The sequence below is a fragment of the Brienomyrus brachyistius genome, chromosome 18, assembly GCF_023856365.1.
Source record: "Brienomyrus brachyistius isolate T26 chromosome 18, BBRACH_0.4, whole genome shotgun sequence".
NCBI classification, from domain to species: Eukaryota; Metazoa; Chordata; class Actinopteri; order Osteoglossiformes; family Mormyridae; genus Brienomyrus; species Brienomyrus brachyistius.
In genome coordinates, this window is record NC_064550.1 from 3,687,850 (window position 1) to 3,714,726 (window position 26,877).

Sequence of the window (26,877 nt, forward strand, 5' to 3'; positions counted from 1 at the left end):
GTTCAGTGCATTTTCAGACGCTCCCTAATATTTTGCTGAGAGTCTTCAGTTATGCAGGGTAGCCGCACGCACTGAGAAGGAGGAAAGCAGCAACAATATGGCGACAACTGCAGTTTCTCTTCAATTTTTTCGATATCTGCACTCCATTTGTGGTTTCCTGGAAATCTGATAATGCTGAAAGGTAAGTAGCTGTTGTCTTTAATAAAGAGGTTATACTTCTATGGCGAAGTGATACATTTATTATGCCTGCAACAGCGTAAATAAAAATGTCGCAGAGCACTTCGTTTTTTCTTCTGACAGCTTTAATGTGAATGCATGTCGAATTCATAGAAAATTACGTGTCGCCTCGAAATTCGTACGAAAAGGTGTATGTATTTGTATGTATGTATGTTATGTATGTGTGTATGTATGTGTGGGTGTGTGTGCAGTGTGTGTGTGTGTGTGTGTGTGTGTGTGTGTGTGTGTGTGTGTGTGAATATATATATATATATATATATATATATATATATATATATATATATATATATATATATATATATATATATATATATATATATATATATATATATGAAGCAGACAGTGACAGGGTGTTGGCCCTTTTGCGTAGGGCGTCGTTGAAATTCGATGTGGTTGCTTGTGATTTGTGGGTATAAACACCAGACAAATGAGCCAAGATTTTGACTAGTGTTACGTTTTAAAAATAGTGTATACATATTTTTATTCGAGGCGAAGTCTTAATTAGTATCAGGCTTATGCGCAATATACTTTATGCATAGTGTTTTTGTTATATGTTTATTTGTTCCTAACTGCGTTTTCTGGATTTTACCCCAAAGACAAATCTTAACACTGAGAGAAACCACCCACTGCAGTATCTGCTGTAATTCTTAGTCTGTGGCCCGTATGTGAGTGAGTGTGCCAGTCGCGCACACACACGTAAGACATATATAATTACACACGCATATATATGTATGTGTGTCGTATATATACATATATATAGATGTAAATATACATATGTGCACGCACACATAGTGATGTGTTTACGTTTTGTACGAACATGTTTTATCTTATATAGATTCAAACTGATCGCTTAAAATATTGTAATACGGGTTGCCAAACATGGTTAAAAGATTATGTGAAAATGTAGCCTACATCGAATTCCAAGGGAAAATCCTCCCAGCTACGACTCGAATTGTTTGATTTTGTGCTACAAGTAAAATAATGCAGTGAATTTTAAATAAGAATAGGAAAAATAATAGGCATGTACATGTTACATGAAACGCCGCGGGGACTAAGCTGTAATTGAAATATCAACTGACTGTAGAACGGCCGAGTGATGCGATTGTGTCATTGCGTGCAGATAAACGGGCGCTGTCTGCGTGCTCTTGGAAGTGGTTGTTATATAAGATATTCTTAATGTGCTGAAGGAAAGAGTAAAACAATATGCCCAACGCATGACTGGTTTTTAAAGGGAATATGGTAGGTTGGTCGACCAGGCGAATTATTCAGGCGTTGGGGCGTACAACCAAAATAATGTGCATCGTTTTTCTGTGTGGCCGAAATAAAAGGAAATTTAATTAAACACCATGTAAGCGTTTATTGGTCATGCTTCTGTAATAACGTGAGTCCGATTGTATGGCATACACTAATACACATTTATTTAGATGTTGGATGTGGAAAATATATCACTATGACCTATTCTGAGGTTTTGTGTGTATGTGTATGTGTCTGGTGGGGGTGGGGGGGCGATCACTCGTTTCTGCTTATGAACTGATAAATGCTCTTTCGAATCGCGGAAATGCCTGTACGGTGTCTGTTGCTTAAAACATATTTTGTCATTTAAAATGCATATTTCGTTATTTAAGAACGACTCAGTAATTGATAAAAACCAAAATATTGTTTAAATATTAATCGTGTGGTATTGTAGTGCATGTATTTTCTTTTGGCGAATTTCAGTCATTGGCTCTGCGCCTGGTGCTGAAAAGGACAGCGCCACTCAGTCGAAGGTTTCTACAGCGCACTAGTTTTATTCTATAGGTTGATCCCGACCAGTGCTACTGAGAATAAGTCTGTATGAAATTTGTCTGTCGTTTCATGACAAAATACGTACCTTTCAGATAATGACAGGCCTAATTCTCCTCATGGATTGTTGCAGTAATAGCTACTGTATATATTTGTTTTAATTGGAAAATATACATGAAAGAAATTAGTTTAACTGACAGCCTTTGAGTTTGGTACTTGAAAATGTTTTTAATATGGACCTTCCATTCGTCATCTTGAAGGTTTTATGGATGCAGTTACATTTGTCAGGCCAGGTTCAACACATTTTAATGTAAGCTATAATTTTTCCTTGCATTTTGGCTGCTAGCACTAGTGTGTCTACAGTTCGGGTTCCTGACATAAAAATCAAGAAGTTGTTTATAAACGCTATTTCCTGTTTGACTTTCTGTCATTTACAACACTTTGGGTAATGTTGGGTTTTATTGTAATTGATTTGTCTAGAACCAGTGGCCTGCACTACGAAGCGGGGTTACTGGCTTATCATGGTAACTTGTCGGATTTAAGGTACCAAAGTTTAAATGAACTTCATATTTGTTTACTTACATTTTGCCCAGACTACCTTAAATCCGACAAGTTACCCCGATGAGCCAGTAACCCTGCACGGGCCACTGCTCTTGAAATTTGCTGGCACTCACCAGTACACAGTACCAGCACCTCTTTGTTTTCCTCTTCAGAGTACTGGCACCTCTTGATGTCTGCTGGTACTGGCAGAGTACTGGCACCAGGTACTAAATATCAAGGGGAGTACCAGCATATATTTTTAAATAACAAGGGAAGTACCAGCACCTAGAACTGAATAACAAGGGGAGTGCCGGCACCTGGCACTGAATAATAAGGGAAGTACTGGCATCTGGTACTGAATAACAAGGGGAGTACGGCGCCTGGTACTGGATAACAAGGGGAGTACTGGTATTTGGTATTGAATAATAGCAGGAGTACTGACACTTGGTACTGAATAACAAGGGGAGTACGGCACCTGGTACTGGATATGAAGCCTGAATCACCTTGAATGGCAGTGCATCTGGATGACTTTGTTTGCGTGCACTGACAGAGTACCTGATTAACTGTATTAACTTTATTTTGAAAAACAATTAGATTAAATCTAAATTATATGTATGAACATGTTACCTGTAGATTTGCACTAAGATATTTCAGGGGAGGAAGATAAGTGCTTCTAATTCAGTAAGCCATCAAATGGAAAACTATGGTAGTATATAAATCAATATTCATAATAAGGGTCAAATATGCAGCAATTTACTTTATTTTCCCATTATGGGTGTTTTGTGCCACGGAGGACAGAAATTGTGGTAGTTTCTGAAGCAGATCTGAGAGATTTGACAGTTCAGGTTTGGCATAGATTTATCTGATCAAGTCTGGTTGTGTGACTATTGGTTAGTATGTCCTTAGTACAGTTGTACACAATTGTTGATGTTTTTATTTTGATTGATCAGCATCTGTTCATTTTAGGACAATAAATTAATCTCACAATTAATTACCAAAAAGTAAACACTTTTTGTATTACAAGTGTAATAAGGTCTGCAAGCTAAACAATTTCCAAAAACATAATCAGTTCAAATTCAGAAAAAAAGGCTAATAGCCAAATGTAGTGCAATTTAACAAAAGTAGTGCAGTGTGCAGTAATGCAGCTCAAACAGCATTGTAAGTTGTGCAGCTTCAAGTTCAGGTAATACTGGAGATGTAACAAAGTACTGTAGTTTGAATCTGATTTAAAAAAACACACATAAGATCGCTATAGCAGTCCAGCATTAGTGTTTGGGTCAGTTTAAGTAACACTTGAACACAGCTTACAATATATTGGTATTGGTCGTTTTTTTGTTATAAATCAAGATACTGGCATCAGTCCGATGTGAGAGTCTTCACTGATATTACCAGCCGATATTTAAACTTTATCAATATTCAAAGTTAGCAGCACCGGAACTAAAAATACAACTACTATATTGTGGAGATGATTGCATTGGGCTGTCAGCCATTTTCCAAAGTGGAGGGCAATGGATTTCGTTGGGTCATTCACCACGTAGAGATGAGGTCTCAAAGTACCGGCCTACAACATGTTACATGTATATAGTTATAGCCATATTTAATTGGTGTGTCATTCCCCCCTCCAAGTGTCTCAGAGGTTAGCCAGGTATTGGTATCAGTGATAACAGACCAAAATATATTGATTATCATTATCAGTCTGTGCACCGCTCCTGTATAGTTTCTTTTTCCTTTAAAATATTCCCAGACTTTTGATGTCCATGGTCATTTAGACGTAGGGTCTCCATTACTATGCGCTGCCATTTTGTCCTCTTCAAAGTTTTCATTAATGCGATGCATTGACCAGAGATGTGGTACTTGAGTCAGGTCTCAAGACCACATATGAATGGACTTGTCACACACTTGAAGTCCATCTTAGTCCATGCCATGTGTCTGCAGCCTGTATGTAGCTTTAGTGCCCCCCTCCATCCTATTTCTCATTTGGCTTCAACATTTTTCAAATCATGCCCCTCATGGTACTTGCCAAGTTAGCAATAATCCAGTTTGAGTACATATATCATAATGAATTTCTGTGTAATGCATCTAGTAAAAAGGAAGCGCACTGTGGAATGCAGAAATTGCAAAACATTGATAACTGAGGTGAATGACCACACGACTTACAATTTCTATCGGCATTTTGGAAAGGAAATACAAAATGTCAAGCCAAAATGTTTTACGTAGGGCACTTTTCCACTGCACCAGGTACTGTGCTTTTGGTACTTAAAAAAGTAGTAAAAGTAGGGTACATCTTTGGGTGGTTTTCTACTGGTGTAAAAACTGGTATGCACTGCTGCTGAATGACATCACAGCATGAGGTGGGGTATTATATACTGAATTGGAAAAATGGCTAAAGTATATTTTATGGCTTGATGGTGTGAGATATTAATACCGACATCGCATCTTATGCATATGCAGTTCTTACAGTGCAAGGACCGCAATAGTCAGCTAGGTTGCGATCAAGCTTTTTCATACCTTCTGTCCATACATTATAGCATGGAGGATTTACGTTTTGCTAAATCATTTTTACTCTGTCACAGGGAAAAAACTTAGCATGCTTTACAACTTTAAGGATTATTCCTTTTCAAGATTATCTAGTATACGTTTAAAAATCTGTTTAAAGTTTACCTCCGCTGCTTTTGCTTGTGTGCTGCATGTGGTCTCTATTCCTGTATTTTGATGGCTTGGCGATAAAATTTGCCGTCCGTAGGTCCCCCGTAGTAAATTGCACTGATAAATTCCAAAAAAAATAAATCCATTCCCAAAAATCTATTACTATAATACCACCTAAGCGTAGGTCAGTTGTTGAAGGGACTTTTAAGATAATAGTACCTTTAAACGTGACAGACAGTTATTGCGCATGTGCAAAATTCATGTTTTTCATATGATTTTTTTAACATGTGTTAAAGGTCTGTTCAACAATTGACCTTGATCAATAATTGTCCCCAGTCTCCCCATCAAGGACATAATGGTGATGTGTTAGTTCTACTGGGAACAGAATCAAACGAGAATTTTTTTTCTCATCCGGGAGCCTTAACCTGCTGAATCACATGCCACCTTCTGACTTTATACATAAAAAGTTAGGTGGTAGCAGTTTGCTATCTTTTGGCATCTTTTAAAATCAATGATGGTGGGTTTCCTGATGATAGCTACAAGCTAGGCAGTTGTAAAAATGTTGTGAACCCATCATAATGTTAAGGAATAAAATGCACTTGTATTGTTGAAAAGCAATATGTTGTTGTTGAAGTGTGGTGAATCCCAATCATAATACAATTTTCAAACATAGTGTTACATAGTTATGCATGCACTTTGTCTTTAGCTACATTGTGCGTACGTTTAATAAAAAGTTGGATGAATAAAAAAGCCTTCTAAAGGAAGTTGGTAATGCTTTATGCATATTCCTTGACTCCAGAACCAATTGTAAATGTGTTCAGCAGGATACAGTCATGTTATAGTGAAGTTACTACAGGATGTGTTTCTGTTACCTTTGTGTTTAACAAATCATATATTTTTAATAGATATTCATAAAATATTTTAAATGAAATCTGAAGTATTTTAATGTTCAGTCTATGGTTTTTGAATTCAGATTCGTAGCCCCCTCTGACTTGGAAAGTCAGAATTCAAGATGGCTGCACCCTTTATCAACAGAAGTGAAAGCTGTAGTTAAATACTATTTATTTGCACTTATGTCTTGTTTGTGTATCATTAAATTAGTCCATTATCATGCAATAGAAACAGAAGAAACAAACATTTAACAAAGTATCAAATTATTGAGTCCTGGTTATATTTGTGCTGCTCCTAAGTTCTCATAGACAAATTTGGAAAAATGTTGAACTTGTTGTCTATTTTCCCTTCTAAGTCTAGTTTCAATACTCCTTTTTACTTTTTTTCTACTCATATAAGGTACAAATAAACTTAATGGAGGTATGTAAAATTGGTGATGTCATCATGAGTGTTTGTGGACCTGTGGCTACGATGCTATTGTTATTTCATGCGAGATATAAAAAGCACTTCAATTTCAATCAGTGACATAAGTACCCCTGCGGTGTACACTTTCTTTGCTCCCATAAAAAATGAATGCTACAAAGCAGACCAATCATACTTCTTGTGGTCTGCATCGCCACGAGGCGTAGTTACATTTCTGGAAAGGTGCAGCATAGGGAATGCGGCTACTCCGTAATTATGGCATCAATTCGATGCAGAAGTCCCGTGTTCGACTTGGTCTTGATTTGGATTTGATTTGGTACATACATGGTCTTGACTCAGGCTTCACTAAGGTGGACTCCAACACAAAACTGCTGTTGACGTACACCACACTGACTGACGTATTTGTGTAACTGACAAATGTCAAATACATCAATGGATTGTCCCAGCACTACAGATAGGTACTGTATGATAACTCATATGGCTGACTCACTAAAATGACTATATCTAAGTACACATAAGACGTATAGTGAATATTATATCTACACCAGCATAAAAATAGCAGGTAGAGATTATTTTATTCAAATTCAAATTGGTTACCTAGCTTGATGAAGTCTAGCCATAGTGTCTTGTATTAGCCACATTCATAAATGGCAAACTTAATTTTCTTAATGACCTGAAAGGTTTATGTTTTCTCTGTGTATATTTGTATATACAGACGCTCCTCTACTTGCTGGCGAGATACGTTACAAATGGCCGTTCCCAACTTGAAATGTTCGTAAGTCGTTAATCAATATCATTTTAAGGGTATACGCACGTACAAAGAGCTAGGATGCTGTGAGTACGCATGCTACGCTGCTGCACGGCGGGAGTAGCGGTCAGAAGTCATACTAGGCGGAATTGGCGTGCAGAAAAAAAAACTTGATGTTGCGGACTGGAAACAAGAGCCCTATGAACACATTTTGGACCTACGGTCCTCTTCGTTCGTGTGTCTGAAAGTTCGTAAGTTGAAAGTTTGTAAGTAGAGGAGCGTCTGTATTTATGCCCTTTAAATCATGTAATGATTGAATATTGGGAAATGTGATATTGCTTGTCTAGCTGTTTCTTTTTCTCAATTGAATTCTTTTTGCCTCCCTCTCTCAGAACTAGCTACCCTGGATGCTGCATAACTGAAGAAGAAGTTGCTGCAGGATGAAAACATGGCTGCACCCCTTATTGCACCACCAGGACCTGATAGCTTCAGGAAGTTCACCCCAGAATCTCTGGCCAACATTGAGAAATGCATCGCTGAGGAGAAAAATAAGAAGCCTCCTAAACCTGACAGTAGTTACCGTGATGATGATGACGAAAATAAGCCTAAGCCCAACAGCGACCTTGAGGCAGGCCGAAGCCTGCCTTTTATTTATGGGGACATTCCCTCCAGTATGGTGGCCGTGCCACTGGAGGACTTGGACCCATTCTACATAAATCAGAAAGTGAGTGTGCTTTCTCAATTCTGGTTGGTTGTTTTATTCTGCATCTATCCACAACACTCCCAAACGCCAAATGTTCCATGAATCAACTGTAAAAGATACCTACCCACAATGGGGATGGACAAGAAGGGTGGGCGTGGTCAATGTTAACTGGGAAATTATTCTTATTTATTTGTTTGTATATTTCTGAAGCACCTGCCATAGTTTTCTGAAATGTGCTTTATGTTTCAAAATGTCCCATGTCACAAATCTGATTTCTGCATTAAGGCGTCATGGGTACTTAAAGACCTCTTGTTCTAAAGACTCAAGCTCCAATTCTGCGGACACTCAGCTGATTTTTATAGGTCTAACAGAATATGTATGTTATCTTTAGAAATATCAGTTGTAGATAAGAACTAGGTCAGCTGCATCACACAGTAATTGGTTAGTACAGAGAAAGTAGGAATGAATCTAGTAGATTTTAAACCTGAACTTAATTTTCACAGGAAGCTTAGCAAATAAATAAATATTTTTGCATATTTCAATCTCTGGGTACAATTATGTTCTACTTTTTAAGAATACATCAATTCAATTAACAGCACCTCCAAGTGTGTCATGACGCAAGGGAGGAAGGACTTGGGAGCAGGCGCAGTAACCAAACAAAAGGGGCTTTATTAAACAAAAGGAACAAAGATTTGAAATAAACAGCATCTCAGGGGATCAGAACAGAGGAACTAGAACCAGGAAGGACACAGGCAACATGCAGTCGCAACATCAATGCCAAGACTGGGGAGCACATAACTGGGAAATACTTAAATACAAGACTAACAAAGGGGTAAACAAGAGGCAGCTGGGAGTGATTAACAGGCTGGAACAAGAGGTAGCACAGACGATGAACAGGCATGGCTCGTTCAGCCAATAGGAGGTAACAGAAGGGGTAGGGGTCAGGGTGTGACAATGTGAAAGAGTTCTCCGCTGCTGTAATTTATAAAGATAAACTTAAAAACTAGAACGATGACATTTTTAATACGTTATCAGATGAAAACATATCATGGACATGACCTTTGTGTCCTCAGTGGTAGATATGGACATGATTATGAGCCATCTTGAATTTTTCCATTCTTAACCAATATTTGTTGCATGTGTGACAGTATCCTGTATTATACCAGTGCCAGCATTTCAGGGTGTGTTCGTTAACAGTTGGTAATCAACTGAGCCGTGAGATTACTGCATAGTAGGTAGCCCATGTCTCTTGGTTGCACAAAGCAGTTGACAGCTGAGATCTGTATTTTCAGAAGTCTTTCTAATAATATGCCTTGATATTTCAAGGAATTCCAAGCAAGAGTGTTTAACAGGGCCAGTCTTATTGGATCCCTTTGAAGTATTTAGATAGTTGCATTTTAAAATGGATTATGGGCATGCAATAAGCCTAGAGATATAGGTACTGGGGGGTGGCATGGTAGTGCAGTGGTTAGCATTGTTGCCTCACACCTCTGGGACCTGGGTTTGAGTCTCCGCCTGGGTTACATGTGTGGAGTTTGCATGTTCTCCCCATGTCGTCGTGGGGTTTTCTCCGGGTTTTCCGGTTTCCCCCCCACTATCAAAAAGCATGCTTAGCCTAATTGGAGTTGCTAAATTGCCCATATGTGTGCGTGAATGGTGTGTGAGTGTGCCCTGTGATGGGCTGGCCCCCCCATCCTGGGTTGTTCCCTGCCTCGTGCTCATTTCTTCCAGGATAGGCTCCGGACCCCCCATGACCCAGTAGGATAAGCAGTTTGGAAAATGGATGTAGGTCCTGGTCTATTTATTTAATATTAATTTATTACTGAATTTCATTAATTATTTTAGAAGAACTACTTTGTTACAGGTAAAAGTAATACGCTGCTCTTTGTCTACTATATTAATGATGTTTTTGAGTTTTTTATTACAAAGTTATATGAGTTTGGTTAAAGCAGGTAGGTCAGCTTATGGAATGTATGGGTGCTTGCTGTGGGACATCAGGTCATAAATCAGACAGATGGCTAGCAGCGTCAAGATAAGACAAACATAATGATTTGGAGGGACAAGGTTGCAGTGGGGCTGACAGTATGGTTAGCCTGTGTCGCAACGCATGCAGTAACTGGTAAGGGTCCTTGGACGTTTAGTAGATGCCAAAGTCAACAGTTCAATCCAACAGTGTTGGACAAAGCAAATTAGGTAATTGTATTATTTTGGGTGTGAAGCATCAAGAGATACTTAAACAGGTAAAGACTGGCATTAATATCTGACAACACAAGGACTAGATGTAGGAAAACGTGAATGTTGTAGTATGGGGTAAACTGAATTTGAGAGACCTCTCCCTCGGTGGGCCTGTTTTTTGTCTTAATATGAAGTTTGATTTCCTTTTCTCTTTCCCAGTAAATACACACGAACACCTGTGCCTGTCACATTCCTTAGTTACTAGCCTTTTTTTACCTGACATTTTTTATAACCTGACAGTAGCCTTTTTGTTATCTCACATTGCATTTAACCTGACCTGTCCCCCTCCATGATTTATGTCAAATGACTCTCTTTTGTTTAAAGTCTACGCAAACAGTCTAGCTGAACCCACCTTATCTCCCACTCCCAAATAAGGTCCCTAATTCCTAAACCTTAATATCTGCGTCCCAGAGGCACATTAATGTGGTCAAAGGCCACTAGACTGTTTGAATTGTCTGAGGGCCCCCCTGTTGTTTTCTATGTTGGTGTAATTATCGCACAGATGGGGAGGGGTTAGAGTGGGGGGGAGGGGTTAGAGTGGGGGTGGGGGAGTGGGGGGCAATAAAAGTTGCCGTAATTTGTTGTAATGTGATTCAACTTGCCAACAGATAACATTATTATTCTTTGGACATCTTTACGGACATTTCTGGAGTCTTGTTAATGAGTCACTTTTCCAGTGTTTCAGATTTTTGAGTGTTAATCTGAAGTGCGATGTTAGAATTTATGATCTACAGAATTTATATTATTATCTCAGTTGATTACATTCCTTTCTTTGGCACAGGAAAGTGTTGGTAGAAGTCTTTTGAGCCTGTTGAAGTCTGTCGTTGGCTGTTTATCATGCCAGGACTTAAAAAAAATCACTGAGGTTCTGAAGCATCCTGGTCCTTTATATTTTCTAAACCAGTGTTTCCCAACTCAGTCCACAGGGAACCCTGGACAGTCCAGTTTTTGCTCCCTCCCAACTCCTAGCCAATCAGACACACTGAATACCTGGTACAGGTGCACTGGGAGCTGAGAGGAAGCAACATCATCCAGATTGCTGAGGTTTTGGGATAGATTTTGCCCTGATCCAGCTGGATTCTGGTTCCTGGACATGTGATATTTTCTTATCTGCTTTATAATTTTATCTCTATGTAGTACTGTTTAAAGTGACCAAAATTCTATGGGGGTGGGGGTAGCAAATATCCAATATCATTGGGGTAAAGCTGTGTGCTCCATTTTAAATCAGTCAATAAATAGTCTCTGTTTTTTAATAAAATTACCCTAAAATAATTGTCAGGTTATACCTAGATACAAAACATTTTCAACGCTATAAATCCTCTTCTGTCACTGTTTCTTGTGCCAATAGGGGATATTGTATTTCCTGGAAAGGGAATATATATGCTTTTGGGACCAGGTGAAGAACAAGAGCTGACAGACCTTTGATACAGACTGCCCAGCGTAGTGATAGAAGACAAGGGTCATTTCAGACATTTCATACTGTCCATAACTTGAGTCGATAACTCAAAAAGTATATAACATCTTTTTCAAACTTTGCTGAGTATGTCTGTGGGTGAAGAACTGGAATTGATTCGATTGTGACACAGATCATACCAAAGTTGAAGAAGCGCTGCATAGTGATAGCAAAGAAAAGGGCAGTTTTGACACTTGATGCTGTTGAGCCGATAACTCGAAAAATATTTGAAGGATCTCTGTCAAACTTTGTAGACGTTCGATAAGTAATCACCTGGATCTGGTCAAATATTGAGGCAGATTCCCCCAAAACTGAAGCCACACCGCTTAGTGGCAGCAAAGGGGAGGGTGAAAGCAGAGGACATTTGACCTTGTGAATGTGATAAGTGAAAAACTTAAATTTGATGGACCTTATTATTGGTTCATAAAAACTTGATTTATATGAAGATCTAGACCTGATTTCATTTTGAGACAAATTGCTGAAAAAATGAAGCAGCAAAGGGGCAGCTGCAGAGGACACTTGATCTTGTGAACTCAAAGTATTTAATGGATATTTTTCAAACTTTGCAGGCACATTGTAGGGATGACCAACAATGATCAAATTTTGAGCCCGATTGCCCGCAAATTGAAGTAGCACTGCATAAGGATAGCAAAAAACGGCTGGTCTTTAACAGACCTTTTTCAACCTTTGCAGACATGTTATAAGGGTGAAGATCCGTACTTCGTTAAAATTTTGAGACAAATTTCAATAACAGGCTTAACCTTCTGAACAGGAGAAGTGTGTTTGTTATTCTCACCGTATTTGATCTTTGTGGATATTATTACCATTTCACAAAAACATTATATGGGTTATTATATGGAAATATTCCCCATCATAGACCCCAAATCGACCCCAAATTGGAACTGCTGGGCAGAGGGCTGGAGGCTGCAGCTGCTATCATGTGAACTCAGACATCTGGCATCTAAACTTATTCATGGATCTCTTTCCAAACTTCCCTGGAACACTGCACAGCTCAGTGATTGTACTAGGGGATGTGCAATGATTTTCGGCATATTCTATAATAAAGTTAATATTGATTTTTGTCGCTAGCTTCCCTGTTTGGCAGATTTTATCCCTAGCGGTCCGATAGCTGGTCGGTAAAATGTATCATGGGTAACTGAAATTTATTGTGGGAGCCTTTAATCATGTTATGTGTATTTTTGGAGAGGTACAGAGAGCGTGCAAGGTAGGCTTGTTATAATATTGTCTTTAGACAGCGGTATTTTCATTTGGCTAAAGCTGATCACACAAAGTGCTCCAGGGTTGCTGAATAAATGGCTCTACTGTGTACTGGGACACCAAGCTAAACTCTTGTATCTCTGAAAAAGGAGTGCAGTTAAGGATGTTTAACCATTCAAAACATGAGTTCAACCATCAGGCAAGATAAAGTTACTTGTTTGGCAATATTCTTCGTTATTTTTAGGGCAAGGAATTAGTATGCTCTAAGTGAAAGACCTAAGAGTTAAAAATACTTGTAAATACTGTTCTTATTCATTGTGGCTAATCCCATGCATATACTGTAAGTAAGAATGTTTTTGTTCGGTTTTTTATTGTGAAAACGAACATGTCAGTGAAGTCATGCATTTAAGTCTCCTGATAACCTCGAGGATAAGTGTTTGCACCTGTCCCGCATACTGTGCGATTGCCCCGTATTGAAAATAAAGTACTGTCTGTCCTATTTTGAATCAATGTGGGACATGATTGGCCTCCTGTTTTCCGACCATGCCATAAGGAGCTCGTATTTTGTGAGTGTGTTAAACTAAAGCATGATTTAGTAATGCATCAGTAGGTCTTCTTTAGCTTGACAGAGTTTGGGAATTTGACAGTCCCAATCCCAGGAAGCATACATAAGTTGGATCTTCTCCCTCTACTATAAACCTTTTTCATAAAAGCATGAGTTAAATATAAATGAGTCACATGAGTACATGTTTAATTGCTGGTTGGCCCATAGATTCATTGGCGGCTTTTAATATGGCCCTTTCAGTGACTCACTTTGGCTTCCCTGTTCTAAGAGATGAAATCTCAGTATTCAAATCACATATTCATATCTGTTTTTTGCTGCTTTATTACAAGAATTTGATGAATGTGTGAGATTAATTTTGAAACAGTTGCTGCTGTGTTTAACTGACTCATAATTTGTGAAAAGCCATTTTGTTCCCTTTTTAAGCCTTTGTCATATTCACTTCTACAGTAATTTCTCATTAAAGTAAACCAGTACATTTCCCTCCTCTCAGTGATCTAATGTGATTGACCTTTTACAATGTGTCTGATTCTGCTTGTGTTGCCAGTCCGCTGCTACATCGGTGTTTATGGGCTGTTCTTTTCCTGCACGTGTAGCTGGATGGAATCATCCTGACTTAATCACCTTAATTCAGTGATCCCAAAACTTATTGTCTGAAGCCCTTCCACAAACATTGAAAAATTAAATTTATTAAGCAGGGGTGAGGTGGGCAATGAAACGATTTAGTAATCGTTTGCCAAATATAACCTTTGTGGAACAGGAGTGGGATAAAAACAAAAATAGATAACAAACTATGTTTAGCAGATTCAGAAAATCATCTTGAAACCCCCCGATTGTTTGGTGACCTCTGGGGGGGTCGCGACCCGTAGTTTGAGAACCTCTGCCTTAAATGGACAGTGAGTACAGCCTAAATGCAAGTTAATGCAACCATTAATGAATATGAGAAGTAAATGTGAAACACAATTAAATCTGCGGATAAAGTTAGTTAAGTGGAACAGACCGTACTTAATTAGCTGGTGATAAGAATGTGCTGTACTTCAAGTAATAAAGGCGTCATTAATGCTTAGTCTAACTGGGTAAGTAGTATCTTTTTGGCAAATAAATCTTGCCATTTTATATATCAGTATATATATATATATATATATATATGCAGTGATAGGTGATGACTGAATTGAAGGTAAATTTTAGGTGGTTTAGACACAAGAGGACTATTCCAGGATTATTTCCGCACTACGTTATGTAAACTGCTGTTAACATTGTAATGTAAACCATTTAAAGGCTGGGCCGCTGCAAAGGGTAGGAACGGTAGGATAATTCCTCAGACGCTCTAAAAATTTTGAACATAATTGAATTGGTCTGGGTTGGGAGGTTTCTTGGGGCCCAGAATCTCGAGTGGCACCCCTGCTTAAAAGCACAGAAATTACGAGCTATTGCGGAATATCTTTATGTAGGCATGTGCGTGTCTTTGTTTTTTTTTATATGGTGTGGCACTACAGCCAGGGGCCACCTAGGGTTGAGATTTCATATGTTTGTTCTAATGTGGGGAGCACCGCAAGCAAGCTGATGCACTTAAAGCGGGAGGTGGGAACACAGACGAGTGGCCCATCCTCCATTTCAGCCCTCCTGGCCATGCGGGGGGAATAAATCAAGGCCTTGCCAGATTAATGTGCTCTTTCTGGGGATTGTGCTCACACAGCGATCGAGGTGAGTCTCTGGGCCAGAATAACCTTTGGTTTAATAAGCTATCAGGCCTAATGGTGAATTCCAAACACTGGCATGCAGAGCGGCCTTTTCCCAGAGGAAGTGTGTGGCTTATTGCGGGAATGAGGAGGCCGTGTCTGACATGGAGGTGCTGGTGCAGCTCTCGCGCCGCCAGCCCCCCCCCCCCCTCCCCCGCGCACCTGCCTCTTCTCTCTCTCATCTAATGTTGCTGCAGTGCCTCCGCCTGCTTGTTCACCTCCCTTTTTACTGCTGCGCTGTGAATTGTGAAATCTTCAATAGCTTAGCAGAAATGAAGTGCCGTTTAAGCCATGAATTACTAGTATTTTGCAGCACGCGTGTGCATGCATTTGTGCATTTCCTTCGTGTTTTATGCTAGTGAGGGAGTGTGCTCTGCTCGTAAATGGAAGCTGTTTCAAAATGGTAACACATTCTCTACCTTGTCCACGCCGAGTGCTGCTTCCTGTCTTACTGCTGGCAGCGTACCCTTTTTGTGCAAGCTACTGAGTGCTTTACATTGCCATTGTGACAACTGTTAATGGGCGGAGTAGATCCAGACAGTTCAATTGTATCCATTCATGTTTTTAATCATTTTTAAGCCATACTGGGGCAAGGGAAGTGATTGAATATTACCACAAAATTATAAATTCTGTAGATAAAACAATGAACTATGGGACTAGGGTTTGAGTCTCCACTGTGGCTCCATGTGTGTGGAGTTTGCATGTTCTCCCTATGTCATCGTGGGGTTTCCTCCGGGTACCTCAGTCCCCCCCACAGTATAAAAACATGCTGAGGTGTGCATGTGTGAGTATTACCTGTGATGGGTTGGCGCCCCATCCTGCGTTGTTCCCTGCTTTGTGCCCGTAGCCTCCAGGATAGGCTCCAGACCCCCCGTGACCCTGAATAGGACAAGCAGTTACAGGAAATGGATGGATGGGTTATTGTGCTAGCAGTCTGACAGGTTAGTGGCAGTTTTAATGTACTGCTCCAAATCTCCCTCCAGTGCTTCTCATCTGGGCATCCTGTACTTAATATTTTTAAGCCTTAATGCATGGGACATTTTATAAATGCACAAGGAAACTAAGGTGTTGCATGCAGCCTCTTATTAAACCTTTATGGTAATTTCCCTGTATTATTTAACGTCAACAGATGTGTATACACTATGGATTTCAAGGACCTGAAGTAGGGCTAAACGATATTGTGAAAAATCACATTGCCATATTTAAAATTTTAGCAATAAATAATGTGATATTTATACAAGAAAAAGCAACTGAAAATTGAAAAAGCTATAGCCAAATAGAACTTGTTATGATCTATGAATAGAATCTGTCAAATAAGTTGATGTCATGAGTTGTGCTAACAGATACAAAGCAGTGTCGATAAATCACTTGCTTTTGCTCAATATCGTCTTTGGAATCCAACATATTTCCATACATCAGAAGATGAATGTCACTTGGTGACCAGTTCTTGTTCGCTTTTCTGCTCCTCACTCATTTTTGTTTAGTCACGCACAAATGCACCACATGGTCTATGAGCGAGTCCAACAGCAAGGAGGAGAATGTTTATGACTGTCTTGGAGAGCACATACAGAACTCCAGCAAAGCAATAGGAGTAAACTTTTTGAACCTGTAATCAGAATCCTTTTGTTTGCTATGTACAAACTAAAAGAACTTTGTTTCGGTGGTGGTACAAGCATACAATTTAAACATACTGTTTATGACAAAAAAAGACAGATACACAAAACAATAAATTCAACAAAAATACGCAGAGAGATAGAGAATAAGAAGATGTTCTACAGCAGTCATTAAAATTGCAAAACTTGCTAAGTTTTGTTTCTTATGACAAAGTAAAAATGTTTTAGCATAACTTATTAACGGTGTCAATCCAGTTGACTATCTCAGTCTTTAAGATTTGACAATTGTGTGTGCGTAATATGTAAAGATGCACCGATTTTATCGGTCAACTATCCGTATTGGCTGATACAGCAGCAGTCAGCCATTGGCCAATGGTTAAAAATGAGCCAATATTTACTGCCGAAAATTCCATTTAACATGGTGACCCATATCGCTTTGCACACTCGCGTATTAAAGTGTGAAAAATGTCTGCTGTATGGAATTTAACATTGGTAAAAACTACGTTAGAAATGCATTTTGCAAACCTTGCTCTGTAAAAATTTAACGGGGAGGATCTACTAAAAAACATTTCAACCCAACAAATTTGACTGCTTACCTAAAGGTGAGTTAGTGAAGAGTATGAAAAGTTCTTGAAAAAAAATCTGTTCCAGTGAAGAAGGCCACAGTGCTGCTAAGTAACGCTAGTCTGTCAGTAAACAAGCGTTTGAAAGCAAAATAAAATTCAGCACAAACAGGTCAAAATCAAAATATGTGACTTGGAAAATTATGGAGTTTACCACAAGTTATGAGCCCTTCTGTTTTAGATAAGTCATAAATATGTAAGATGTATGCAGTTATAAAATACAGTTATAAAATATAGTGCTCTGGGACTGTTGTCGTATGGCAGCGTTGGTGTTTTCTTAACAAAAATAAATGCTTTTTCATATTTTTGGAATGTACTTTATTTATTTTAAAATTTATTTTGGTGGAGTGTCCCTTCAAACCTATTTAAGCAGAACCTCCGAAACAAATGGTGTCAGTTTTTGAAATAATAACTAGCTATTAGTTAATTTAGTTTTATTCCTTAATTAGCTAATTTCCTTATTGGTGCAAAACTAATAATATGTAATCCTTATATTAACTTCGCACATTGTTGAGATATGTAAATACATTAAGGTGCTATGGTACTGTTGAAGGACACAAATATGCTTACTTTTAATAAGAAAATGCCAATGCATATTTTGAATGTCGTGATAGCAAAGAAAAAGGCAGTTTTGACACTTGTTTCTGTGGGGGCCGAGTTGACTTTCTGAATATGCAAAAATAGTCGTAAAGTAGTTTTAATTTTGTGTTTGTTGCTACCCCTCACTTTTGGGAATTCTTTTCAGTGGCAGTCTGGCTAATTAGTGTGGTTTATTGTGGATGGAACCCCCCCAAGCCACCAAACACACACACGCACAAACACACACACACACACACACACACACACACACACACACACACCTACCTAACTAAATAGCAATCCATAACCCAGTTGATTAAAAAATATTTTTAATATTTTAAAATTTTATCCTCCTCAAGAATGCAGATCTGGTGAACCTGATAACATTGAGACAAGTCGCACACAGTTGGGCTTTTAATGAAGATTTTTTTAGAGAGGTTTAGAGATGTGTAGGGGGGCTAGAAATTTTAGAAGTTGGGGGGTAGGAATTACAGTAGATGGGGGTAGAGGTGACAGGGGAATACATTGTTTAAAAGGACTGTTATTTCAGTTTTTTTTGTTTTTTTTTTCCAAGAAAAAAAGATTCAAGAAAAACATTGAAACAATATTGAACAGGCTTTTGACATTATGATCTGATCATTTCTCATATAGCAGAGGATTAGTGGTGTCAATAAACATGAAGACATGCCATGAAAAGAAGAAACACTTTGGCTGCGTTCTTCTGTAAGATTTGCTGAGAAACGCTTGAGCGATTCCCCTTTTCTTTAAAATTTCATTCATGATTGTTAATAAGATTTAATGGCAAAATTACTGATGTCATATGCATCTTCTCGGATCTTGTTTAAGACGTTTTGCACATGTAGTCTCTATTCTTTATTTTTGCATTCCTTTTATTTATTCCTGAAATCTTTGAGATCTGCATACTATTTTATTTATTCATTTTTAATATATGATTTAGGACATCTGAAATAATACAGCCGAGGAAACTAATGTATGTTTTGCATAAGACAGCATGTGGTTTTAAAATGGATATTTTGACATGTTTAATGTTTATTTCACTCTCTCTCTCTCTCCCTCTCTCTCTCTTTCTCTCCACAGACATTTATAGTGATCAATAAAGGGAAAACAATCTTCCGCTTTAGTGCCACACCTGCCTTGTACTTCATAAGTCCTTTTAATCTTGTTAGGCGAATAGCTATTAAAATTTTGATACATTCATATCCTTTCAAATGGTTAATGTTTCTAAAATGTTAAATGTTGTGTTAGTTACACCAAGCCCAAATTAATGAAAGGGGGAATTTGGATATGAAGAGGAAAGCTTAAGTCTGAGGTCATATTAAGGAATTATATGTTGTATTAGGAAGATCCCTCACTTCTACGTTTAATGAGTGATTTGAATTACAGTACATCATATGCTGTGTCGTGATTTTAATTATGTTAAAGGGGCAGTTCACCCCAAAACTGAAAAATGAGACTGTAGTGCTATCTATCCTTCTAGGTGTTAGAGCTAGGGTTATGTGACTCTAATGTTCTTAGTGTCTGATCTATGTAAGACTGACCAGAGATTCTACAGCTCAGATATCAACGTTAAATTTTTAGTAAGGAATCCTTTAGAATTTTCAGAGATATTTTTGGTAGTTTTACAGAAGAATTTTTTTTTCATTGTGTCCTGCCTTTTTCCTTTTGCTTATGACATGACCAAGCCAGAAAGATTTTATTTGGTGGGGTAATGTGTGAAGTGCATTTTCCTTCGAATTCAGTCAGTTTTACAGTAAATGATTTATAATTCTATACCAACAAAACATTTGCTTCTGAAAGCATTGTATCCAGTATTTAAGTGGAAAACGTATTCATGCAAAATTACAATTGATCATCATATTTAGGTAACAGGGTATGTTATAGGTTCAGTGGCTGAAATGAAGTTAAACTCTTAATCAGGTGTGTTTTGTTTTTCTTACCAATTCAGATGATGTGGTTTCCTTAACCTGTCTCACATTATTCAGCATGATCATTATGTGTACAATTTTGACCAACTGTGTGTTCATGACTTTTAGCAATCCTCCAGAATGGTCCAAACAAGTGGAGTAAGTACCTATTAATGCATGGTTTCCTGGATTTGACTTTTGAAAGAATTGTACAGCAGTCGTGACATTAGTCTGCATCACCTGAAATCTTGAACATGGATTAACTCAATGAAGTAACATAGGTTTGCATATATTCAGTGTATTTATGTGCATTTCGTTTGTTTGACGATTAACAAATTGGAGTATTCACAATACTTTGCTCAATTTTAACTATGTGAAAATTATGTAGCAAAATTATGGAGGGAGGGGGTTGTTGGACACCCCATGAAATATACTTCTGGCAAACATGTTTGACACTGACTATTTGTATTTAACATTTCAGACAAGGCAGTGGTGGTTTAATGGTTAGGGAAGTGCACTTGTACCAGCAAGGCACCACTGAGGTACCCTGAGCAAGGCACTGCTCCACAGTCATTGAATTAGTTGCCCCCTGCTATGTCACATGTGGGTTAATTGCAGAGGACACATTTCATTGTTGTGTGCTGTGGTGTGTCCACAATGACCACTGATGACCACATTTTTATTAAATTGTCAAGCTGCAAATGTAGGAAGTACTTCAGTGTGTCACACAACATAAAGATAGGAAATTCACTATGTAAAGCTCGGTTATGCTCTTTTCTTCCAGGTACACCTTCACTGGAATTTATACGTTTGAATCAGCTGTGAAAATCATTGCACGTGGATTCTGTGTAGATGGTTTTACCTTCCTTAGGGACCCATGGAACTGGCTGGACTTCATGGTGATCTCCATGGCGTGAGTACCAGCTCACATGCTCATTCATTTACAGTCTTTTCATTACTGGAGAAAGAAGTACACTCGTCTCTTACTTCTGTGACCAGTAATAAAAAAAAAAAAAAAAAAATCAATTTAAAGGCATATCTCTGAATTAGAATTTTGGGCATGGTCATTTTTCTCAGCCAGTTGCATGCAGCAAAGTACTACCACTAGCCTGTGGTAGACAATTCTTCTGCAAGCTGCCCGGAGGAATAACTTGCAAGATATCTAGATGATATCCGATGCAGGGCTTTACATAAACAAATGTTCTTCTGAAAAAAGAGGAATTAAAATTAATTCTTCCTTTTAGTTTGTTTTTGAAGTAATATGAGCTTGGTTTTTGTCTACGCAATGCAGGGCAGTCTGCATATTATAGTCCTTCCTCTACTGCTTCTTAATTTGTCCTTATGGGTCTTTTTAGTACTTAAAGGCTTTGTTCCCTAACATCGTTTCCTGTTCCTGCCGACCTTTTCCTGTTTTCTCATTTATTTTCCCCAGTTGTATTTCTCTCTTGTTCTGGATAATGTGATGAAGATAAGCCATTGCCTTCTGCTTTACAAAAAAAAAAAAAAACAACAATCTGCAAAATAGCACTGTACTCGTTAATTGACCGCACTCTGCAGGACTTAAATGCATTATGGTAACATTAGCGGTTCAGATTTTTCCTCAGCTTTGTATTGAAGACATATGAGCTATCAAGATTAAGATGAAGTTCTGCATCTTATATTTGATTGTATTGTTCTGAGTTACTTACACAAATTGTTTTTATTGAGAGAGAAAGAGAGAGAGAGAGAGAGAGAGAGAGAAACGAATCAGGTTTATGAGCCTGCTTTATATCAGAAGACTATCAACGACACACAGAAATCATAATGCAGAGTAAATTGAGTAGCGACTGGTTTCTGATTTTTTTTTCTTTATTAAGTGCAAAATTTGTGACTGTATACAGTAAGTACAGTTAACTAATGATATTCCTGAATGCTCTCTTGTGCTATTGTCATTGGATCTATCAGCCTCCGTTCAGAGACAAGTCCCAGAATGCGCTTGCGTAGAAGTCTTTAGAATTCAGCGTTCCATTTGTATCCATAACGTGGGTTGCAGTCTAAGAGAATTAAGGCTGATGATCACCTTCAGATGGAGTTGAAACAAATTACACAAAAATGACTGTCAGTAGTGGCTAATGTGGTCATTGATATACCGGATTCACTTATTGGTCTATCTTCCATAAATGTTACCTTTTGCAACCGATACATGTAACTTTGGTTTGATTCTGCAGGTATATAACAGAGTTTGTAAACCTAGGCAATGTCTCAGCTCTGCGCACATTCAGGGTGCTGAGGGCTTTGAAAACTATTTCTGTAATCCCAGGTAAGAGAGCTAGGGGTTGGCATGGGATACGGGGTCGGTGTTAGATGTGTTTCTTGTTTTCTTTTTTTTTTTCTTTCCTCGATGGACAAGGCTCTGTGAGTGATGTTCCTCCTGGTGGCTGTCGTACAGTGCTCTTGCGTGAGTGTGTGTATTTGTCATTTGTCGTTTGTGTGTGATCCTCCCTTGTTCCAGATATGTGACAGAGTTTGTGGACCTGGGGAATGTGTCTGCGCTGAGAACGTTCAGAGTTCTCCGAGCTTTGAAAACTATCTCTGTCATTCCAGGTGAGATCCAATTTAAACACTAAGGCTGACTGAGGCTGTCCTTTCTTTTTGGTTTTTACGAAAAATATTATTTTGAAAAGGAGCATTTAAAATCAAAAACATTCAAAAATGGTACAACACATTTTTGATAGGCTTTGCAGTCTGCTGTCAATCTAATATGCACTCTCTTCATTTAAACAAAAAATGAATTTCCAGTTCAGAATTACTGTGCTATTTCCTCAAATCATCGATTTCCGGCATACCTACATATATAATTTAGTGGAAAGTACTTTTCTCAAAAGTACAGCTTCAGGGCACATTTTGGGACCAGAGTAGTTAAGATTGCAAGTCTTAAAAGTGCAGAAATGGATCTTTTGTAAGGCAGACAGATTTTGCACCCTGATGTCACTAGCCAAAAATGGTATTTGCACCCGATTATATATAGCAGGCAAATGCTGTTTGCACCCTGATGTCAATAGCCAACAATGATGTTTCGCTAAAAAATCTATGACTAATGCTATTGAATCTGCACTGTTTGTTTTTGCACCCTCCGAAAATGTAAAATTCCTCCCCATGTGCTACATATCACAAGGCAATTCTCCCCTATTGCGGGAAATGAATTGTTATGCCCTGTAGTTCTTGCTAATGCTAGTTAGCAAGATTACTGCATGCCTTTGGCTAGCTACCTACAGGTATTGCTAGAACGAGGGTACATTTAGTGTTTAATGTACCCTACCTTTTACATTCGTATCCCACTTTGGCACCTTTAGCCATTGACGTGATGTGAAACTATGCATGCAACATGAGTGTTTGCATGTTTTTGGGAGGGGGAGGGCCTGGTGCAAATAGCCGAATAGATGCCTTGTGACTATTTTCACCCGGGTGCAAATAGATACTTCGTAGTTTTTAATGATGTAATACATTTTAACTCGCATTTATACAGCCTCATTTATGACTGGTCATTTTCTTTGGAGAGCAGGTTCACACAATCAGAAATATCCATCCGTCCATGCATCCATCCATCATCTATGTGCTTATCTTGGTTAGGATCATGAGGTGATCAGAAGTATAAGACTTTTGAAGACTCAAGCTCTTTTAATGGAATTATACCTGCTGAAACCTTTCCTGCCAAGTCAACATTTTCTGTGCATATAAGATTCAATAATGCAGGGAAAAAAATTACACTGATTCTGCCCAGAACTATAGCACTAGTTCTCAGCCAAACTAGTAGTTTGTGACTTACAGAAAAGGCTTAAGTGTATTTGAAAACGCATGATTTAGTACGGCTTGTGTGTTAAAAATACATGCAGTGGTGGCACATCTGCAGTTTTTTCAGATAATATACCAGTTCCTTTTCCCAGCTACTTTTTTCAGATCTTTTTACAAGTATTCTATGGAATTTAGATCAGGATTCATTGTTGGGCACTTCAAAATAGCCCGGCTCTTCTTTTGAAATAATTTCTGGGTGCTACATGAAGTGTGCTTTGGGCCATTATCCTGCTGAAAGACCCATTCCCAGGGGTCTAAAACTGCAGTCCTGGGGGGCCAGAACCCTTTGTAACTTAGTTCTTTCCCTGGCCCACCAAAAATGATTCAGCTAAAGAGCTGTGCGGTAACTAGCACAAGGAGTTGAATCAGGTGTGTTAAATGAGGGTCAACCAAAAACTGTGCAGGGGTCCGGCCCCCCAGGACCGGACTTTGAGACCCCTGCCCATGACTCACAATTGAGACCAAGCTTTCTGACACTTGCTCCTACATTGCATTCAATAATGCCATGGTAATTTTTGGATTTCATGATGACATGCACTGTTCCTAGGCATCCAGGGCCAGGCAGCTAGGTACCCCCAAAAAATCTGTGAACCTTGTCCATATCCCACTATAAGGATGCTGTTCTTTTCTTTGAATGGCTCCTTTTGTTTTCTTTAAACATAAAGATGATATGCCTTGGAAAAGAGCCCTAACTTATGTCAGCTGTCCCGCGAACAATCTCTCAGAAGGATTTTGACTTCTGCAGGTGTGTTTTTGTGAAGTCAGTCTAGCTTTTATGTCTCTGTGTCAGCAGTGGAGTTCTCACAGATCTCCTATCGTAGCGGCCATTTTCATTGAGATTACAACGGATAGTGCGATTTAAAAGTGTTGCATCCTGTGTCTGAAGGTCAGCTTGAGTCTGTTTGATCAAGGTTCCTTTTCCACTATTTAGGCAATCTTTCTCTGCAATCAGATTTTCGCTTCTGTTCACATTCAAGCCAGTTAGATACAGTGCCATGGACCTTAAATTTCTTCATAACATAGCATACAGGTGGACCCTGGACTGTGAAGGTCTTTGTTGACAGACTTGTAGCTGTTCAATAGTCCATGCTTTTCTACAATTCCATTTCTTACCTCCTTAGACACTCTTCCACTCTCCAACAGTAAAATAAGATTAGATTTGGATTTTTTTTGCCAATTTGTTCTGTTGTTTCAATGCAAATAACTGTACAAAATACACTGTGTTGACACAAGATCTAAATTTTGTGAAAAAAATTTGTGAAAAAAATTGGTCCATTATTTTACAAAACTGCAGATGTGCTGATATTTTTGGTCACAACTGTACTTTTTGATGTGCGTAATGATGAATACTGTACAATTTAGTGAGATCTCAAAGACCAAAGACTGCCAAGCCTAGTATGTGGTTTATTCTATACTGCATGATGCTTCTCGATTTACTCGCTTTCTTATAATATTAGCTATTTATGAGTTTGGCCCAACAAATTGCTTTTTAATGTTTTCTGTATTGATTTCTGTTCATTTTCATTTATTTTAATTTTCTTTATAACTGGCAGTGATTTATGGAATGATCTCACACTGCACGCTGAATAGAATGAGTAGGTTTAAGGTTAGGTCGAAAGATTCCCTGATTAAAAGTACTATGCTATTGCAGACCTGTGTCTGTCTAAGAAGAGAAAGGATTGGCTTCCTGCTGTTGTAATAAATATTTCTGCACTCCTGCAAAGCTGAAATCTCAGTAGAAATTTCAGGTTCTAGACCAACATTTCTCAGCCCACTCCTTGGGGACTCCCAGATAGTCCATGTTTTAGCTCCAGGAAGCTGGGAGGGAGCAAAAATGTGGCCTGTCTGGCAGGAAGCTGGGAGGGAGCAAAAATGTGGCCTGTCTGGCAGGGAGCTGGGAGGGAGCAAAAACAAGGACCGTCTGGGGGTCTCAGGATCAGGTTGAGGAATACTGTTGCAGCCTGTATTTACATAACTGTGTTTTATGCGGCTAATATATGTTTTTATATTTATATAAGAAAGTAAACAGTATTGATGCAAATTATACCCATTAATCTCTTATTTATAATTGAATAATATGACATGTGGCAACGTAATTAATCCTTAGAACTGTGTCCTCACACCTCCAGGGCTGTAGGTTACATCTGTGCTCCATGCTGTGTGTGAAGAGTATGTTTTTCATGTGCTAGCATGAGCTTCCTCTGGGAGCTATAGTGTCCTCTGACACTCCCAATACAGGATTAGGTGAAGTGCTGCCTCTAAGTTGCCCTTATAGTGTGATTGTGTGGTGTGGGTGCCCTGTGACCAGAGTTGTCAACTGTTTATAAATTCACAGACAGTCCATATTAAATTCACCCTTGTCGGTAAATCCCTAAATCACATTGACTGTCCATAAAACTTAAAAAAGGGAAAAATTGGGTGTCAGTAAAAAATATGGTAAGTCAGTAAAGACGGACATTTGTCAATAAACTCATAAATTTAAGGTCGGCAACCCTGCCTATGACAAGGGCCTAACTTTGAGTTGAATACTGGGGGCTTTAAGGTCTCTACTAATTTGATTGATGATTCATTATTGGGGGATTGTAACCCCCCTGTCCCCCCCCTCCCCCCCCCCCCCCGTGTCCTACAATGACGTAGTATCTCAGCTAGGGTGTCCTATTGTACGCTGGGCTTCCTGGGATGGGCGCCAGGGTTAATCTTGGCACCACTGGAAAAGTGTATTTGAAAGATGGGTGGACGTAGTCTTAACCAACATTATTACACAGTAATCATGCAGATAAGAAATCGGCACTTTTGTTCCAGAAAGGTTTTATAATATGAACCTAGAAATTAATGAAATATTCAAGTCACATGGAAGTAAGAGGTTTGTTGCATCACATCGGAAGACTTTCTGGCTTTGTGCCTGGTTCTTTCAGAATAATAATATAAAGGGCAGAGAGTTTGACTGAAGTCTCGAACTCTGAATGGCCCACATGACCAAAATGGACAGGATTTCTACAAGCAACCTGAAACACTCGCATAATAATTGTGGTAATAGTCATCATTGTAGCTTAAATTGTGAGACGTGTTGGTCATGTGTTTTTGCTGACAACTGACTCAGTTCTAAGCACAATTTTTTATACAGTATGG

The 26,877-nt window shown here is 38.7% G+C and overlaps 1 protein-coding gene across 4 annotated transcripts in view; it reads left to right on the top strand.

Moving 5' to 3' along the window:
* Nucleotides 1-41: 41 nt before the first annotated feature.
* LOC125712546 (sodium channel protein type 8 subunit alpha-like) overlaps nt 42-26,877 on the top strand; it is a 76,889-nt gene continuing 50,053 nt past the window's right edge. For 2 of the 4 annotated variants that reach the window (XM_048982713.1, XM_048982715.1), the window contains exons 1-6: nt 42-181; nt 7,660-7,991; nt 19,091-19,208; nt 19,986-20,076; nt 20,702-20,830; nt 22,125-22,216. In XM_048982713.1, the coding sequence (XP_048838670.1) occupies nt 7,716-7,991; nt 19,091-19,208; nt 19,986-20,076; nt 20,702-20,830; nt 22,125-22,216 (706 nt within the window). In that variant the 5' untranslated portion in view covers nt 42-181; nt 7,660-7,715. Of the gene's footprint in view, nt 182-7,659; nt 7,992-19,090; nt 19,209-19,985; nt 20,077-20,701; nt 20,831-22,124; nt 22,217-22,408; nt 22,501-26,877 lie in introns of all 4 variants that reach the window. The other 2 variants (XM_048982711.1, XM_048982714.1) reach the window with 1 other exon arrangement.